General features: G+C 41.2%; 1 protein-coding gene and 1 long non-coding RNA gene across 3 annotated transcripts; one reads left to right on the top strand and one right to left on the bottom strand.

The window, feature by feature from the left end:
* Positions 1-6,860: 6,860 nt before the first annotated feature.
* LOC121308381 lies at positions 6,861-12,802 on the bottom strand. Its single transcript, XR_005948503.1, has 3 exons — positions 11,120-12,802; positions 9,016-9,160; positions 6,861-8,050 (listed from the first exon to the last, which is right to left on the bottom strand). It is a non-coding gene; the product is annotated as an uncharacterized LOC121308381 (long non-coding RNA).
* myclb (MYCL proto-oncogene, bHLH transcription factor b) lies at positions 9,240-16,683 on the top strand. Of its 2 annotated transcripts, none has more exons than XM_041240742.1 (3): positions 9,240-9,877; positions 10,395-11,035; positions 14,307-16,683. In XM_041240742.1, exons 2-3 carry the CDS (start codon positions 10,426-10,428, stop codon positions 14,864-14,866), a joined length of 1,170 nt encoding a protein of 389 aa, XP_041096676.1. In that variant the 5' UTR covers positions 9,240-9,877; positions 10,395-10,425; the 3' UTR covers positions 14,867-16,683. The 2 variants fall into 2 exon arrangements, with proteins under 2 accessions (XP_041096676.1, XP_041096675.1); XM_041240741.1 differs by having other exon boundaries at positions 9,242-9,877; positions 14,304-16,683.
* Positions 16,684-18,333: the final 1,650 nt, after the last annotated feature.

Here is an 18,333-nt window from a genome sequence, read left to right as displayed (position 1 = left end):
GGACATAATTCTTTGTTGCTGTTATTCTTTTATTTGGCTCCATGATTTTTTATATTTTAATATCTTGCTAACTTTTCATTAAGAACATATGAACATAAGAAAGTTTACAAACGAGAGGAGGCCATTCGGTCCATCTTGCTCGTTTGGTTGTTAGTAGCTTATTGATCCCAGAATCTCATCAAGCAGCTTCTTGAAGGATCCCAGGGTGTCGGCTTCAACAACATGGTTTATTGTAATCTTTTTGTAGTTGTTGTGGAGCCTCTGTAGATGGAAGAAGACAATCTCTGAAACGTTTGTATGAAATATCTCTTTCTCTGTCAGTTAGCTTAACGTCTGTGTCTTCGAGCCGGAGAGCAGAGTGGAGATTAAAAGAAAAAGAAGCGTTGGGGGTTTTCAGCCTCTGCTTCTCTCGCAGTTTCTCACACACAATGTACTGACCAGGGGGATTAGAAGACAAGAAAAAGAGCTTGGGGAAGCGGGACATCTGTCCAGAAGGACATCGTGATGAGGACAGACATTGACGGACATTGTAATGAACTGTGGAACCCTACTGAGCTGAGCAGTAACCTTGCGTCCCAGTACTAGCCCATAAAACAAGGTACCTATTCATTAAAGCGTTGATTTCAAAACAAGAAAATATGTCCTTCCCTCACCATTACAACGGAGCACCAATCAACGGCAATTAACTTGCCCTTTGAGTGTTTTAAAAGGCGATGATTGGATGAATATTTTTCTCTCATCCAGGGCACTGACATTCCAACCTGCATGCGTTATAAAGTATCTCTCAATGGGAGCTGCAGCAGTCTCTTTCCATGGCTCGGTAGGTCTTGTACAGCACAATGTTTTTGTGTATTTTGTTTTATTGGGGTAATCAGGAGAGTAAGCAGGTCTTTCTCTGGGAGTCCAGGGGAAAGCAGTGAGGCACGACCCTGCAAAGCACAGGCATCCTGGTACAGTGGTGCTACAGCTCACTTCAGGAGGTGTCATTTGCATGCTCCCTGGGCACAGATCTCTTTTGAATGACAACAGTGGGGACTCCCTGTTCCTGAAAGGGATTCCCTGAGGGCTCTGGATTCCAGCAGTGCCTGTCCTCAGCCCTTCTCAGTCTGCCCACAATTGCAAGACAGTTTCTCAAGATATCAACAGATGCATGTAAATGTAATACAAAGAAAAAAGAAATCCTGATTTTGTTATCTCAGATTTGGCTTTGTCAAGTTGGCATGGAAACACCTGAACACGCTTCAGAACCCACATAAAAGTCAGCTGCTGTAAAAGCATAGAGAACCAGGTACAGTGCAGTGGTGTGGATACCACTTCACTTGCAGACACACTGAATAGCACTGGAAATCAGCTTTCTGTCTATAACAATGTGTGCAACTGTATCAGAACCAAAGTGCAATGAGGGTTCCAAATGTGATGTCATTGCTAAAGGTTCTGCTTGGGCGTCTTCAGAGAACGGTAAACTTCTCTATAAACAAGTGCAAACAAACAAGAACGTTTAAAGAAATAAAAAGGACGACTGCCACTGCTGCCACTCACTGACGAACATTTTCATTTGTCAAAGTTTATTCAATATAAAACAAAATAATAAATCAATGAAATTAGGGGGCATTGTAACTGTTTCTCTTCTATCTCATCAGCATATGCTGCCTGGACAAAAGGTGACAATGGGAACCACTTCAGTCAAGCCTGAGCTGAACAATACAGTAGAACCCTTTAACCTCAAACTGAACCACACAATAGCCTGGTGTAGCTGGGCATTGTGAGTGTTAGTGGCGCACAGTCCAGGAGGGTGATTCTTACTTATTGGAGTGTTAATGTTCAGCTTCTTCAGTTGCTTTGCAGTAATGAATACCTCCCCAGCCTTCTGCTAACACATTCCTCTGGCAATCTCTCTTTCAAACCTGGTTAGAAAACAATGATCTGACACCAGCATTGTGTGCCTGGGGCCCCATTCTTGTTTAAGTTAGTGAAGACCATTCGCATGGAAAATATTGAAGTGTTACTCTTCTTACCATATTGCGTTAAGTTTCATTCAAAATGTATTACCCTGAAAAAGAATGCGTTTCCTCTGCGTGTGCAATTTCATATTGCATCCCTAACTATACTCCTGCTAAACCAAACAGTGATCCTTCTTAGAAATATTAAAAGAACGAATTCAATGACATACGTTTCGATAAGTCCTTCTCAGGGTCTGTTAAAATCAATTTATTTCAACTTATTTCAACCCCTCCCCAGGTAGTATTAAGACACTGAAAACTGGAAGTGCAGCTTGGCAGCGTTTTATCACAGCGAGTGGGCAGAAATTCAGATGTAATTCCAGATGAAATGCAGCGTGATTCTGTATTCATTCCAGTAAACCCATTAGCACCTTCAGTATGGGGCTGAACTTGTTAGCTAAGGAAAGCTCTGCATAGATTCTGAGATCAGATAAGATCCTAATCTGTTTTACTGTCTGCAGCATGGAAAGGGCAATGACCTCATGGTATTAGCTTTACTGATAAACAGATAAGCTATTGGGGAATGTGTAGGAGGATTCGAATATTAGGTGGGGTGATCTTCTTTATTTAACACTGAGCTGAAGCATGCAGCACAGCCCCCTGTATTACTGATTACGATGAGACCAGGCATACGTAAAATCATTTAGCAGTTTTCCACCATGCTTTTTTCTATGGCTATACTATACAATTACCATAGCTTACTAAGAGTGGGAGCACAATGGATTGGGAAGTAACATTGTGCTGCACACAGGTATGATTTGACATCGTATAACAGGGCACTCCTTGGATTGGCAACAGTGTTTCTTTGGTTCACGCCATTGTGATAGAATTGGCGTGTCAAACTGTGGTTTCTACATGGCCCCATTCCTCTTCCTCTCTCCCTCCTCCCTCTCTCTATCTTTCTAGTCCCATTCCTCCTATCTCTTCTCTGTCCCTGTCCTTCCCCCCAGTCCTCCCCTGCCTTCTCTCTTCAGCTCCAGCTCTGCCTTTCATCTGGAGACAGTCCGTGTCTCCGGCAGTAATGATCACTGAGATCCCCTGGGGATGGTGAGCTGCCTGCCTGCCTGCCTGCAGCTCCCTCCATACATTAACCTACAAACGCCTCTTGGTGCATTATTGAGTGGGAGTGCTGCAGCTTCCACTGTGGGTGTACTACAGCGCTTTCTTCTTCCCTGAATGCATTATTAAAAGTTTGGTTCAGAAATCATCGCTGATGAAAGGCGGTGAACTGAAAGCCCCGCAGAGCTCCTGTCTTTTTGTTGGTGCTGTTTTTTTTTTGTTTCTTCTTCTCCAGATTAGGACACTGTTGATCTATGATCACCAGAACAGATACCCCTTATACAGGCGCTCTTATACTGATCTGAAATGAACCGCTGTGAGGAAGCTTCAGTGACTTCAATAGATCCTTAAATTACACTTAATAAGCGGAGGAGACAGAAATTAAACCCAGGGCCTGCAAATGCTGTTATCTTGCTTGATTGGCTCAATATTTCCCCTTGTTCAATTAGAGCTCCCTCAGAGCGCAATTACAAATCCCAATTGACTCAATGAGTCAATTGCACCTCTAAGATGAGTAGACTGCAAAGCTGCAAAAATAAGAGTGAATAAAAGTCCTTAGCAAACGTATAGGAAGCAAGGGAGATCCAATCCTGCGCATTACAACACAATACAATACACATTACTACAGGGCCTTCAGAGGTACAGCATCTGGAACAGTTTTTGAAAGAAAATCGCTGGGGGTGATCCAGTATCGGGAATGGATGGGAAGATGAATGGCCCCTGAAGCAGTTGAGTTCATAGCCTGACTGCCAGCTTGTAAACCTTTCATTCCCACCAGGGCTAAGGGGACTGGATATATATATATATGTGTGTGTGTGTGTGTGTGTGTGTGTGTGTGTGTGTGTGTGTGTGTGTGTGTGTGTGAAGTTATCACCAATAAAAATTTTGTTTATACATCTTATGTGTGGACCAGGAAGGCTATTTTTACATTGTTTTGCTGTGTTGGTCCATTTCTGTGGAGCGTTACCAACTTTTGATTGTCCCAAAATAAAATGTCTTATCTTTATTCAGGTTTTAGATAAATTAAATGCAGTGTTTTTTTTGTGTTTTTTGTGGTTCCAATTAAATACAAGGTATTCAGATATTGAGTTTAGTTTTTATTTCAGCTATTGGCTAACTCTTATAAAAGACAGGCAAAGGTAATAACAGTTCTGTAAAGCACTTTAAAGTGGCAAAGCACACTCGCAAATGATAATTCACAGGGAAGGAAAACAATAAATAAACACTCTCTAGCAAATAGAGCTAGAAATGCAAATGCACCCTGGTAAGCTATTATAAGGGAAGACAGGTGCCTCAAAAAAGTAGCTTTATGTTTAGTGTATGCTATTGAAATGAGCTGACCGTTTTTTTTACTAAGTGTCCAGTGTTGCCGATCTGCCATCCATCCCCAATCGCTTCAGGAGAAATGCGCTGCATGTCAGAGGTCGGGCCTGGTTAGAGCAGGATTGCAAAGGCAACAGATGCTGGCTTCAGCTGTTGAGGAGAAAACTGAGCTGCAGGGAATAGCTAGCTTGGGGGGGGGGGGGCTTTTAGACCGCTTCCTACTGTATTGAAAAGCACAGTCCTGACCCCCTTCACCCGCTTCTCACAATGCAAGAAACCCCTTCATGTGTGCAGCACTGGTGTTCTGTATGTTTCTGCTGTTTGACTGGGGGGCACCGAAGCTGAATGACTAAACAGACCAGAACAGACTCGGCCTTGTTCACTGTTGGGCGTTACTTTTCATTAACCCTATTTATCTCTTTACTTTTATATTTGCATTGAAGCTATTTTAGCAGGACAATGTCATAATGTTTAGGTTTGAAATCCTGTTTAGGAGCTTTCCCCAGTACGTTCGCATGTTTTACAATGTTTACTGTTCATTCTTATAAGTTAAAATACATTAAATGCACCGCTACCCTGCTGGACGCTATTAATATGTGTATTATGTTTGCCAGCTTTTGATTGATCCCTGTTTCTCAATCTATTGATGCACAGTCCCAGGAGCAATTGTTCCTCTGCACAAAGTTCTTATTGCTGATTTCATTACATCAACAGAGCAAATACACTGCAGTCTGTCACACTTCCACACATCCTGTGCAAACTTTATGACAACCGTATGAATGCTCCATGTCTCCTATCTGTTTGCAGTACTTTCACTAAAGTGTTTTTTGTTTTTCTTTGTTCAGGGCGACTTTTGCAACCTGTTCCTTTTCTAATTCAAGCTGAATTTCAGCCTTTTGGGTCATTTTTTTTTTATATTTTTATGTCAGGCCACAAGATGTCACTGTTACGAAAGTTCCTTTAAATGGGGCTTGTATTGCTAGTAAAGGTAACAGAAAAAAATTCTTCAAAACTGGTTCTGCCCCGCATGAAGTCTAATATATTTGTGTTCGTTTCATGCAAAAGTCAGAACAGCCCCCCCCTTCCTTGTTTTTGTTTGTTCCCTAGCCAGTTTTCTCATGCACAAGTTTCTAATGAAATAAAGGGTGGTGGAGATGAAGGTGAACATGCTGCACTGTTTTCAGAGCAGCAGTGCTGTGCTTCTCTTCTGAAGGAGCACATCAAAGCCACTTGTGCTGAGTATCTGAAGAGTCTCAGTCTGTGCTCTCACTAAACCAGACTCAATGCACTCCAGAGCCTCTTTTTCTTCTCCAGCCCGCCTTCCCTTTTAGGAAGTAACATGACCTAAGGGGAATAATGTCCAGACTCAGACAAAGACAAGGTACAGCGTGATGCATCTACAGCATGAAAAACAAGCACCACATTAAACAGATAGAGAAAAACAATACAGGATAATCCATAAACACTCGGCCACTCAGACAGCCTGGTGCTGCAGCTCCTACATCTTGTTGATTCAGTGCAGTGTTAAACAGTGTTATTTTGTTACACGTGGATAACAGAATGCATGATAATCCCATTCTCCCACCTCAGCCCTTATTAAACCTGCCAAGTGCAGAAACAGTCATAAAATATGATTAAGAACATGTATCATAGGACAGATAAAAAAAATTTAAAAAGTTATGCAAATTGAAGTGTTTCTACACTGTGCTGGAAAACAGCAAACTTATTTACAAAGCAGGTACTGCTGTGCCAACAAACAAAGTGACAATGTTAGGAGCTCTTAAATGAGCCCCCGGAGTTATTTATTTGAAAAATATGGTGTTAAGTTAGCACTGTGGTAAATGCAGAGCAAAAAACTGTGCAAACTTTGCACAAGAGCAACAGTATAGTACATCTTTTGTGTGTATTGATTGATTTATTCATTCATTCATTGGTAAGGACACCCACTCTCCGGTAAGTGACAAATGACTTTTTTAAAGAGCGATCTCCTGGGAGACACACCGCTGAGTCAAGACAACAGCCTAATGAGGGATCGCTCAGACTCACAATGCATTCATTCTCATGCGGTTTGGAGTTAAGGCAAAAACATGCTTATAAACACAGAGCTCCAGATGAGAAAGTAGGGGCTGTGATTGGCCGGACCCAATTCAAATTGAAGCCCGATTGGTTGTGATTGGATGACTTGATCTGCAGAGTAGATTGGGAATCTTTTCATTACAAATCATTAAGGAGGAACTATTCATATATATATATATATATATATATATATATATATATATATATATATATATATATATATATATATATATATATATATATACACACACACACACACACACACACACACACACACACACATATATATGTGTGTGTGTGTGTGTGTGTATGTGTGTGTGTGTGTATATATATATATATATATATATATATATATATATATATATATATATATATATATATATATATATATATAGGCTTTTTTGTTTAGTTTTCATTGTTTATTGGTCCTCAAAATGCATACAACACATTTAGGATTACACGCTTTCCTCTATTGAGCAAAGAAAATCCAAACTACTTTTTCTCCGGCCTGCATTTGAAGTGCAAAGTCAGTTTTTGTTTCTTGAAAAGCTTTGTGAGTTGCATCTCCCTTCTAACAATTTATCCCAGATTAGCACGGTGTGCCGTGTATTTGAACATGCATCTTTACCGTACCTTAACACAAGCTTTACAATGCTAGCCTACTCCCTGATTTCACTGTACTTTACAACACTTTCATATACTTTTCCTGTGGGATACATTTATATATGAGGCCAGAATGAGGACAATAAGCCTATGTGTGAATGGAGTCTCTCTCTCTGGTGTCTGTTAGAGGACATTGCTTTCTTGATGATCAGCAGCAGGATGTGTGAATGGCCCTGGTAAAGCCTCCCCCTGAGGACTCCATTGTCTTTGGAATGACATTGCAGTTTTGTCTCTTTGCTTTATAAAGCTAGACATGATGGACGTACAATCCTGTTAGCAAGTACAGTTAATGAGCATTCTATGTAAGGAACGCTGAATGTGAAATGAATATTCCTCTTATGATAACCAAGACAGGCCAGGGATCATGTACAGAGCTCCTCAGGAATTCTGGAATCGGTTCCTGCTTGTCATTCAAAATGCAGCTTCACTTCATTGAAACATTTCATTCACAATTCTTTTAAAGTGTAAGCAATCTTGCTAAAGAGAAATGTGTGTGAGAATCGATGATGTTAAATATAGAATACCAGGTTTGTAAAACATCCGTTTTTATTTAATTTGTAGTTATTTTAGACACGGTGAGGCCCAAAGCAAATACTGCATAATGCACAAGGCATTTGATTTGAAGGTGTTGTTTACACACTAGATAAACAGAGAGATGTCAACCTCTTAACACTTCTGAATGCAATATTGCTTAAGCACCTGATTTCTCTTGGGTGTGTAAATGACGGTCACTTGCAGAGCACAACATTGTCAATCGAAACAGACGGCCAACACAAACTGATCCATTTTCATTTCAGAGTGTGCATCTGCGGGTTGCTGTGTGGCCAGCCCTGCTGGAGAAATTCAATTAGAAAGCGGGCTGTGTCTCGGAGGGGTGGGCTTCTCTGCACTATACAGGTGCAGAATGATGGATAGCGGCCTTTGCGAACCTGAAAGGGTGAAAGGTCAAGAACGGTCTGGTGATGATTGTATCATTGATGGTGACCTTGGTACTGCAGGGATAGCTGCCTGGTCAAGCCTATGCTTGATCATGTTACTGTTCCTCAGAAACTAAACTAGTATAAAATAACCCCTGAACTAGCATTGTGTCAAATTCTTTTGTATATTTTCCAAATGGTACAGGCTAGTATTTGGTTTCTTAGAAAATGATATACATTTGTGATGGGGTGAAATACTTTTATTTGCAATTGCAGAGACTTTAAAAAACACAACTGCAGAATAGACAAGAAAGCATCTAGAATGTGCGTACCTTTAGTGTATAGTAAACTAAACTAAACTAAACTAAGGGCCATCGGTCCTCCTCTAATAACCTAATGAAACGCTAGTTCACTGTCATTATGTTGTGTTTCATATTGAGGGGGGTCCCTGGAACATTGTTAACACAGTAAAGAACAATGTTTTTTTTTTCTTTCTTGTGACTCAGTGTAACGACTGCATCACAGGGCTAAGGCTGAGAGTGGAGATTAAAAGAAGAAAAGCATCAGGGTTTTAAATTTCTGTTTCTCGTGCAGCTACCCTGACTCGCGGAAGATCGGCTTCTCAAACACAATGTATTGATCAGGGAAGAGGGATTCAAATACAAGAAACAGAAGACGGGGGAGAAGGCAGCATCTGTTCAAATGCATGTCGCACAGCAACCCACAGCATCAGCTTGTTTAAAAGATCTTTCAGCTGTTCTTGGTGGGGGTGGGGGGTTTAACATAAATCAATCAATCAATCTTTAATTTATATAGCGCCTTTCATAGTGGACCACCATCTCAAAGCGCTTTACAAGATGCAGTAACAACAAGAAAATCCATAATACTTTAAATACAGAGAAATGCATCATACATGATATACAGTACAAAAAAAAGCATAATACATTAAACACAGTGGAAAGTGCTATATACATTACCTTCTGATGTTATACTGTAAAGCAACTGGACACTTAGAACAATGAGTGATCCACACGAATACCCCCTTCGGATACTGCACGGACCATGTTCAATGTAGATCTATGCTATACTTAATAGCTTCTCTTCGCCTATGGCCTTGTCATTCTAATGTAAAACAAACAAACACAATAAAACAAAACATTCTGACCGAAGGGCATTAAAATGTGGTTTGTTTTTTAAATGTGAAAATCCGTTATTATGAAATTTAAAATCAACACACAGAGGGTTAATTTCATTCGGGCTAGATTAAGCCCTGCAGCTTTAAATGGTGGGCGTGGCGATCTCATCATTACCCGCCCTTTATGCAAATCAGCCACGCCTTCCCGTATCCCGGGTTAATACGGCTTTGCAGTCTTTTTAGCTGCGTTCACAGCTTGTGCAAGCTGCCGCGGGAAAGAGGCCTCAGATAGATAACCTCACATGCACGCTACTACAATACAACCTACGATTATGAATTTAGCAACAGTCAAGGATTAATTCACTTTTTTTTTTTTTTAAATAACAAGTTACCACTTCATCTGGCACGAAATTAAGACCCAACAGAGACGGAAGCACCAGATTCAAAATCCCAAACTTTTGCAAGCGAGACAAAAAGAGGAGTGAGGACAGATCGAGATATTTTTCAATCAAATAATTTTTTTTTTTCCTGTTTTTTTTTTTTTTTTTTCCCTTTCCTTCGCGTCCACGCCCACCATATAAATAGCGCTCTGAAAATAGTGCGATTATCTGAAGCCAGCTGTTCAATTTGTATTTAAAAGCCTATGCGTTGTTTAATAACAAGCCAATTTGCCTAGAGCCCGCGGACTCGTTGGGATATCACAGGTTAGTAATGTTAAAAAAAAAAAAAAAGTATATAATAATCTGTATGCATTTATGATACGAGGCATTTTATAATGTTTTTACACTGGTGTGTAACATTAATATAAGATTTGATACACACAAACAACATGAACTATTTACAAAACATTGCGTACACTTGCATAGTAAACACGGTCACTGCTGCGGGTAAAGTGTATTGTGTTTTGTGTGTGTGTGTTTTTATATATAGATATAATTTAAACCCGCTGTAAAGTGATCGAGTACCTTAGTCTGATTTAGTCTGAGGTTGGTAATGCCGGGTTCACTGTGTGTTACTTCAATGTCGAAGTCTTTGTTACAAAACTACTCTGTACAGTTGATATGGGGGGAGGACTTTGCAAAGAATTTTCCCCCAATTTATTAGGGATATCAATGCTTAACATTCCATAGTTTTATTCAGATGCATGTAGAGTACGAGTTTAGTTGTTTTTGTATATGCTGAACCTGTAACGCTCATAATATATATTTTTTTCTACTATAGATTCGACACAACAAAAGCGTCATAGCCGCCCATGCCTGGAGTAAATTCAAGCGACCCGCTTCATGATATCTGTGCGATGGAATACGACAGCTACCAGCACTATTTCTACGATGGCCACGACTCGGAGGAGGATTTTTACAAATCCACGGCTCCCAGCGAAGACATTTGGAAGAAATTTGAACTGGTAGTAGCCACACCTCCCATGTCGCCCATCTGGTCCTTGGAAGGTGGCTTGCAATCGCCTCCCAGCGCCGGGGACAAGCTGGAATGGGTCTCCCAGTGTTTAGGTCAGGACCACGGGGAGGAAGGGACGTACAAGATCGACACGGAGGAGATTTTTGGCAATCTCAGCTCGATTATCGTCCAGGACTGCATGTGGAGTGGCTTCTCGGCCACACAGAGGCTAGAGAAAGTTGTAAACGAGCGGCTTTCAAACTGTGGGGCCAGGGTCACCCAAACGACCCAGACGGGCACGGCCAGCCCAGGCGCCCACCCGGCGGCTGCTGCACAGAATGCGTCAGCGCTTAATAATAACAGCCCTGCCGCGGATTGTGTGGACCCTGCAGCAGTCTTACCCAACCCGTTCACCGTTAGGAGCAAAAATCAAGCGTCCTCGGGTTCCGAGTGCCGCACTGATTCTGGTAAGATAACACCAAGATAGGCAGCCAAACGCCTTGTTTCTATAACCTGTATGTTTGTGAAGGAGTGAAGCATGTGTCCCTTACTGTACAGGTGCAGTAGTGCGCTGTTTTGTTTCAGTTGATAAACCAGGCAGGGTTTCTTTCCGGAACACGCTGTTTTGTGTTTCTTTTGACCCATATAGCGGTGTGAAGTACTGTCCGTGTATATTCTGCTGCGTATGCCGGGTACGGAAGCGAGAACTGCGCTCGACCAACCGGTTCACCGAGGAGCACGAAAAAGGAAGTTGCATAACTGGGTTGTGCGAGTGCTGTTTGCAAAGACGTTGCTTCTGTTTTTGAGATCGGGAGTACAGTTTGTTCTGGAGCTTTTTTATTACATTTTTTTTATGTATTTTTTACGAGGCTACGGTTTAACGATTCAGCATTTTTTGTTTACGCTCAACGCCCATGTGTTATGTTGCAACCGTCCCAGTCCGTTTAAAAGGGCAAAGCGGATGTGTTTCCCCGGGAATGATTCTCTGCTAAAATTGCTGTATTGCACTATTATTATTATTATTATTATTATTATTATTATTATTATTATTATTATTGCACTGATACGAATCTCTGCAACAAGTATACTCGTGTGATTTGTAATAAATAAATCGTACACATTAAATGCATCTAGTAACAGTACCCTGTAATATCAACACAAAGAACCCTATAAGTACATGTGTCTATTTCAACTAAGTTTTATTAGTAGAATTGTTATTACAGGAATGATTCGACATTTAACACGTGTTGCGCTGCGGACTGGAAACGCCCAAGAACAAAGGGTCTAGGTATTTAGTAGCTAACAATAGCTTGCGCCAGCAAAAGCACACGCACACGCACACGCACACGCACACGCTTACAGCAAAGGGACCTGAGCCGCTGCGCTCAAAGTCTTGAATGGCCAATGAGAGGGACGCGGGGGGGGGCTGGGGGGAGTGTGAAGCAGAATGAGGAACCGCGTGGATTGTGAGAGCGCGGCTTTAAACTTTTTTTTGTGAATTAAAAAGTGCCAGATTCCAGCTTTGTGGGTTAAACCAACAAGCATTTGGGTTTTTTTTCCCCCCATGTTTTACCACCGCCGAATACCATAGGAGCTCTTCCATATCCTGTGTTAAAGTTAATGAATGATAATCGTTATATACATCGAAAATAAACCCATATAAAATAAAAAAACAAACATAAAAAAAAAAAAAAAAAAAAAAACGCAGGGAACTTTTAAAAGCCAAAGCAAATGTTTTCTAATTTTACACCAGGCAGTATCTCATGGCGTGTGCGCCGGTGAGTACAGTTTGTAACCGTTGTTTTTAACTTGTATTTAACTGCTACTTCAATTACCAACAGTAGCCTTAAAAAAAAGAGTGCAAATGGTCGTGTTTTGAACGAGCCGCTACTACGGTTGATTTGTGTTCCTATAACTCCTCTTTGCTGTTCGCATGGGGGAGCTATACTGTCTCATCTCTGCCGGTTCTGCTCTTTGATAACCACGTTTCATAAAGACAGGGCGGGACTTGCCTGCCCCCCTTTGATTTATAGCCCATTAAAGTAGCGCGTCACCCATGTGAAAGAGCTATTCAGCGGTGACAAAGCAACCCCACCCCCCACCCTCACCCCTCCGCTCGGTTTATTTCAAATTAACGCTATCGCTACCGGACAATGCAACACGAATGCCACTGCAGCTTTCACACTCGCCCCAGGGAAGTTTGTAAAAAAAAAATATATATATATATATATTATATATATATATATATATATATATATATATATATATATCGACTCTTAAAGGTTAAGATGTATAATTAAAAAATAAATCTATGGAAATGCATTACACTACATTATTTTACTCGGTACTGGTTCTTTTCATTGTGATCAACTATTCAAAATAAATTACATGTGTAGTTAAAAAAAAAAAAAAAAAAAAAAAAAAAAAAAGTATTCCTGTAAATATTAGACCACAGATGAGGGGTGTCTAATCACTGTAATTAACTACTTCAATGTGTGAAAGGGGGTTTCATTAATTGGTTCATTTAAGCCATATGGAAGGGTCGACTTTGGCCACCTCTGCTGTAGTTCACAGCAAATCCACTTTGAAACAACGGAATGCAGTTCCACATACAGTTTTCAGCTACATCAAACACACGCATAGGAAAGATAACAGGGAAACGCCCCGAGCTCAGCTTGCTCAGCAGGCACATGTGTTTTTTCTACCCTTCAGGTCAGTCAGTTTGGATAGACCATTTGTGTGCAAACGTTTCTTATCTGATACCTGCCTGACTGCTGTCTGAAACATGTCTTATTTTTTTTTAAAGAGGAATACATCCATTCATTGGAAAGCTAGATGATTTTCACAGGCGTCCAGATGCATTTCCACACACGAGCATAACACCTTGACCTGTAGATTGAAAACAGAAGTACTTGCAAGCCATTTTTAGTGGTTTCGAGAGTCACATCTCATACCATTAAGATCTACTCTAGATTGTGTTTGGGGGGGGAGTTTTTCTGTTGGTTGAAAATGAAACTGGTTGCTAATATTGAGTTGGTGTGAACTTTCATACAGGAGGCTGAGGGATAAAGCAGAGAACTAATAGTAACTGTAGATATGGCAGTTTCTCTGGTGGCTGCTGTGGTCTTTTTTTATAAGGAAGTGTTGTGATAATGAAACTGCACATAGACCGTAAAGCACACACGTGAAACTAGATTTAAAAAAAAAAAAAAAAGATAAAATATATTTTTGATTTGCACAGAGAAAACTTGCAACAGCGTGAGCTGTGTCTTTCGACATTATTTATCCAGATGAGTCAATTGAGAACACATTCTCATTTACAACCTGGCAAGAGGCTCACACCACTACAGCAAACAACATCAAACACAAGAAATAAAGACTCAAAGAACACCTCCTCAGTCGTGAAACATCAAACTCCGCAGCAGCTTGGCAGGCACAGGGGTCAGTGAGACGGCTAAAAGCAGCCTCGGATATAGGAATCGAGTTTAACTTGAAACTCATTCCAGTCGTCGGCTGCTGCAAACTGAAACGAGTGACGAGCAAAAACTGCCCATACCCTGGGAACAGTTTAATAAAATGACTGGATCTTAAGTTGTACAGTTAAGAAGAAAGCTCCAGTAAGGTTCGGTAGAGTAACGTGTGCCGGTGTTTCAGTCATCTTGCATGTAAAGAGGGCCAGTTAACGGAATGAGTCGATAGGTTTTCAATAAGCTCACCTGTGTGTTTCTCTCCTAGAAGATGAAGAAATTGACGTGGTGACGGTGGAGAGCAAGCAGAACAGGAGGAAGCCGGTGACGATCACGGTGAGAGCCGACCCCCTCGACCCCTGCATGAAACGCTTCCACATCTCCATCCACCAGCAGCAGCACAACTATGCCGCCCCCTCGCCGGACAGCTACCCCGACCCGGAGCCCCAGCCAAAGAGGATCAAACAGGAGCCGCTCACCCCTCCCCCGGAGGAACCGGACTTCAGACCTGCACTGCTGCAGAGACGGCACAGCTCCAAGCCGGCCAGCCCACAGAGCTCCGACGCTGAGGACACCGACAAGAGGAAGACCCACAACTACCTGGAGCGTAAGCGGCGCAACGACCTCCGATCCAGGTTCCTGGCCCTGCGGGACGAGATCCCAGACCTGGCGGACTGTCCCAAGACTCCCAAAGTGGTCATCCTCACCAAGGCGACGGAGTACCTGAAGGTGCTTCACGCCAGCGAGAAGCACAAGACCCAGGAGAGGAAGCAGCTGAAGTGCCAACAACAGCAGCTCTTGCGGAAGCTTGCGAAATTGAAACGATCTTAAAAAACAGACCTGTAAAGGGGGGGGAAGAGGGAGGCTTGACACAAATACCTTACTTTTTACTGGTATGATCATTTTTATTTTTGCACATTTTTACTTCAACACAGGAGTTGATAAGGTGGCAGACAAAAATGGACTGCGTATCCCAGATTGCTTTGCAGCCAAAGCACATGACCTATGGGTGGGTGAGGCCAAGTGGAAGTGGTTTGACAGATCAGCCCATATTCTGTTCAAGAATCCTCTTCTGCTCTGTGTATGCTGTATATATAAAGTGCAAAAAGTGGTGTTGCCTTCAGTAGGCAGTTCCCATTTCAGCGCTGCGTTCTAAAACTGTGACTGGCAGTCACATCTACGGGAGAGTTGTAAATATTGTAAAATGGCGAACCTGCTTGGTCTGCCTACCATGTTGAAGTCTGTTTCCACTGGAGATAGTTGCCAGGTCTTTGTCTATTAGTGGAGGCTGATAGTCACTGCTCACTTTAGATGTGCTGTGTGAATAGTTATCATGCACATGGCTGTGAATGACCCTGTTGTATAGACTACTGTAAATAATAAAACTTCAGTTCAGGAACCAAAAGCAAGACACTTTTTTTTTTCTAAGAGTTTTCTTTTTGTTTTGTGTGTATTCTTAAACGCTTGGGTGTGGCCTGTCCAGGCTCCCCCCAGGGTATCTCAGAACTTCTATATTTTTGTTATCTAAAAAGAATAATAAAAAACACTACTGTACTTTACTGCAACACACTCTAGTCACTTTGTGATACTGTCTTCACTGCCTGTCTCTTTTTTTATTTTTTATTTTTTTGGATTTATATATACAGAATGTGAAAAGAGAATTTTATACTATTTTTTTTACAGAATTAAGTTTGTAAAAAGTTGAAGGTTTTCGTTTATAAAATTGTATAAAGAACAGTGCAGTCTGTGCTGGACAGTGTCTCTACCCTAATGGCATTTCACTTGCTCAATCCCTGTTGCATCACTGGGGGGAATGCATTAAGAATTGGCACGCTGATGAATGCTTATAGCATACAATTGCAATGCATTCATAGGTGGACTGAGGCTTTCTGGATAAAGCAGCCCTGTGTTTTTAAAATGCGCACTATTTCAGCTATTGGTTTGCCAAAGAACCATAACATATTTGTGCAGCAATTAAGTAAATTGTGGTGGAAAGTAAGAAGTGACTCAAACCTTTGTTTGCCTCTGCATGATCTTAATCTGTTTTGTGGGGGGGGGAACAAAATGCAGGTTTTGCATTGCAAGGAATTTATTTTAGCCGGTCGGCACAATGGGATTTAGTTCTGACCCAGACAACAAACTGCACCCCCCTTCCACCTAGAGTCGCCTTCCAATTGACCGTGGGGCCTGGTCAAGCCAAACCAACATGGAGTCCTGAAAGCCAGTTTTCTGTTCAGTGGGACGAAGGAAGTCGATTTTGGACTGACCATCTAGAAGGGCTTTTAGGAAGCTCCTTGCTGTTCATCAGAAATATCACCAGGATCATCTTGCCTCATACACCCGTTACTTTATCTGTATACCCCCTTTGAACTGGTCCAGAGAACCTGGCTATGGACTTCGTCTCTTGGTACGACAGCGGGGGTGCTTTGGGATGGAATTGGGGGCATGCGAGAGGGGGTGAGGGTCCTTTCTCTCTTTTGTTTTGACTTGTATTGTCCAGCACATACCGAAGTGTCTTTCACAGTGTGTATATATTAAAAAAAAAAAAAAAAAAAAAAAAAAAAAAGCTTTATGAATGACTGATCTCTCCGGATTTAGCACTTTGTGTTTCAGTACCTCAGAAAATAAAATTAAATTGAGTTTGAAAATAAGTGTCTTTTTTTTTCCATTGTTATTGATTGTTCTACAGCTTTTACCATTTGTTTACCAGTGCTGAGAAGTCTTTCTTTCTTCTATAAGATTGTTTTTCTGCACTCTATCTTCTGTCTTTTTTTTTTTTCTAAATGTTATAATGTGAAGATAAGGCAATAAAAGCACTTGTTTAACTTGCACAGTTGCTACAACACTACTGTCAGCAACCTCCACTGAAAACTGAGCACCTGCTTACAAGGAATCCATCCCAGCAATGACTAGACCCTCCTGCATTAATTATAAACACACCAAGCAATAAGTGAAAATGAGCAGGGAGACAAACCAGAGCCCTTCCCTTTTAATCAACTGGAGTAGCAGTGGTGACTGGAATCTTACTGACCTAATGGTTGAAAGTGTAGAGTCATTGCAGCGCAGAATAGATTCCATCCAGTGAAATGCTGAAAGCAGACGGGCTGAGACTCTTGTTTTAGGAACTCTTCCGTCCAGCAGCCTCACCTCTAAAAGTTCTGAAGCAGCAAGGAGATATTGCAATAATCTTGCTCCTAATGCACAGCAGCTCTGTAAATGCATGTCGGGTAGCGAATGTCAATGCGCTGTATTCCTGCGTGCTTCGTGCCTGCAATATTATGATGATACTAAAGCTCTAGGACAGATCACAGTAAATGAAATGCTGCACTGTTAAAATGAGGACTCTCTCATGTAGTAATACTGACATGTGGGGAATAGTGTTTGAGTGGAAAATCTAGACTGTAGTCTCAGTATAGGTCGCTGGGTTCGTCCCTGAGCAGAATTCCAGGGGAAGTCTCATACCCGCAGGCATTAACCACAGTTTATATTCAGAAGTGCTGCCCATCACACTGACTGGTGAGTGGGTGTACAAAACTGATACTCTTCTGCAAAACGTTTATGTTGCTGTTTCCAAGGAGACGGACTGGTCTCATTGCTATATTAACAGCACCGTCAATTGAAATGCTCAGATCTGCCAGTTTCTATAGTAACTGCTTTTTCTTTCTCTCTCTCGCTTGGGTTTAAAAGCGCAACCTTTATGTGTTTCGAAACGGCTGGTAGCTTTGAATGGGTACATGCTAGCGTCAAAGTTTAAGAGTGTAACAAAACAAATGGGATGTTTTTTTGTTGTTGATTAAAAAAAACAAACAAAAAAAAACCCCTCTGATACTATTCTACTTGCATATACAAATAAAATGTTTATATAAATATATATATATAGCTCAAAGAGCCAGCTGCCCAACGTTTCGATATGTTGTACATATCTTTCTCAAGGGAGCCTGTATATATATATAATTTGAAAAAAGGAAAATGGCTTAGTACCAAAAAAGAGCAAAAGAAAAAAAAGTAGTGTAGATGGGCCTAGACAAAAATCTGAAAAATGTCTATTTATAGTGTATATTTTGCTAATTGACAGTTGCGTGGATCGGGTTTGTCATAAATTAACCATAGGGAAATGTAAACAGACATTGTAAATTAGTAAGTATCTACGGGAGCATCCCAGTGCCAATTAAAAAGTCCTAGGTAGGAGATATAAAGTCCTACGTGGAGTTAAAAAGTGTTAGGTGGCAAACGTCAGATATACCAGTTTAGAGCCATCACGATGACATCGAAACTTCATGTCCACGTTTCGATGGTAA

This window comes from Polyodon spathula, unplaced genomic scaffold (assembly GCF_017654505.1).
Source record: "Polyodon spathula isolate WHYD16114869_AA unplaced genomic scaffold, ASM1765450v1 scaffolds_669, whole genome shotgun sequence".
Lineage (NCBI taxonomy): Eukaryota > Metazoa > Chordata > Actinopteri > Acipenseriformes > Polyodontidae > Polyodon > Polyodon spathula.
Note: the sequence above shows the minus strand (reverse complement) of the source record. Positions and strands in the feature narration are given on the sequence as shown.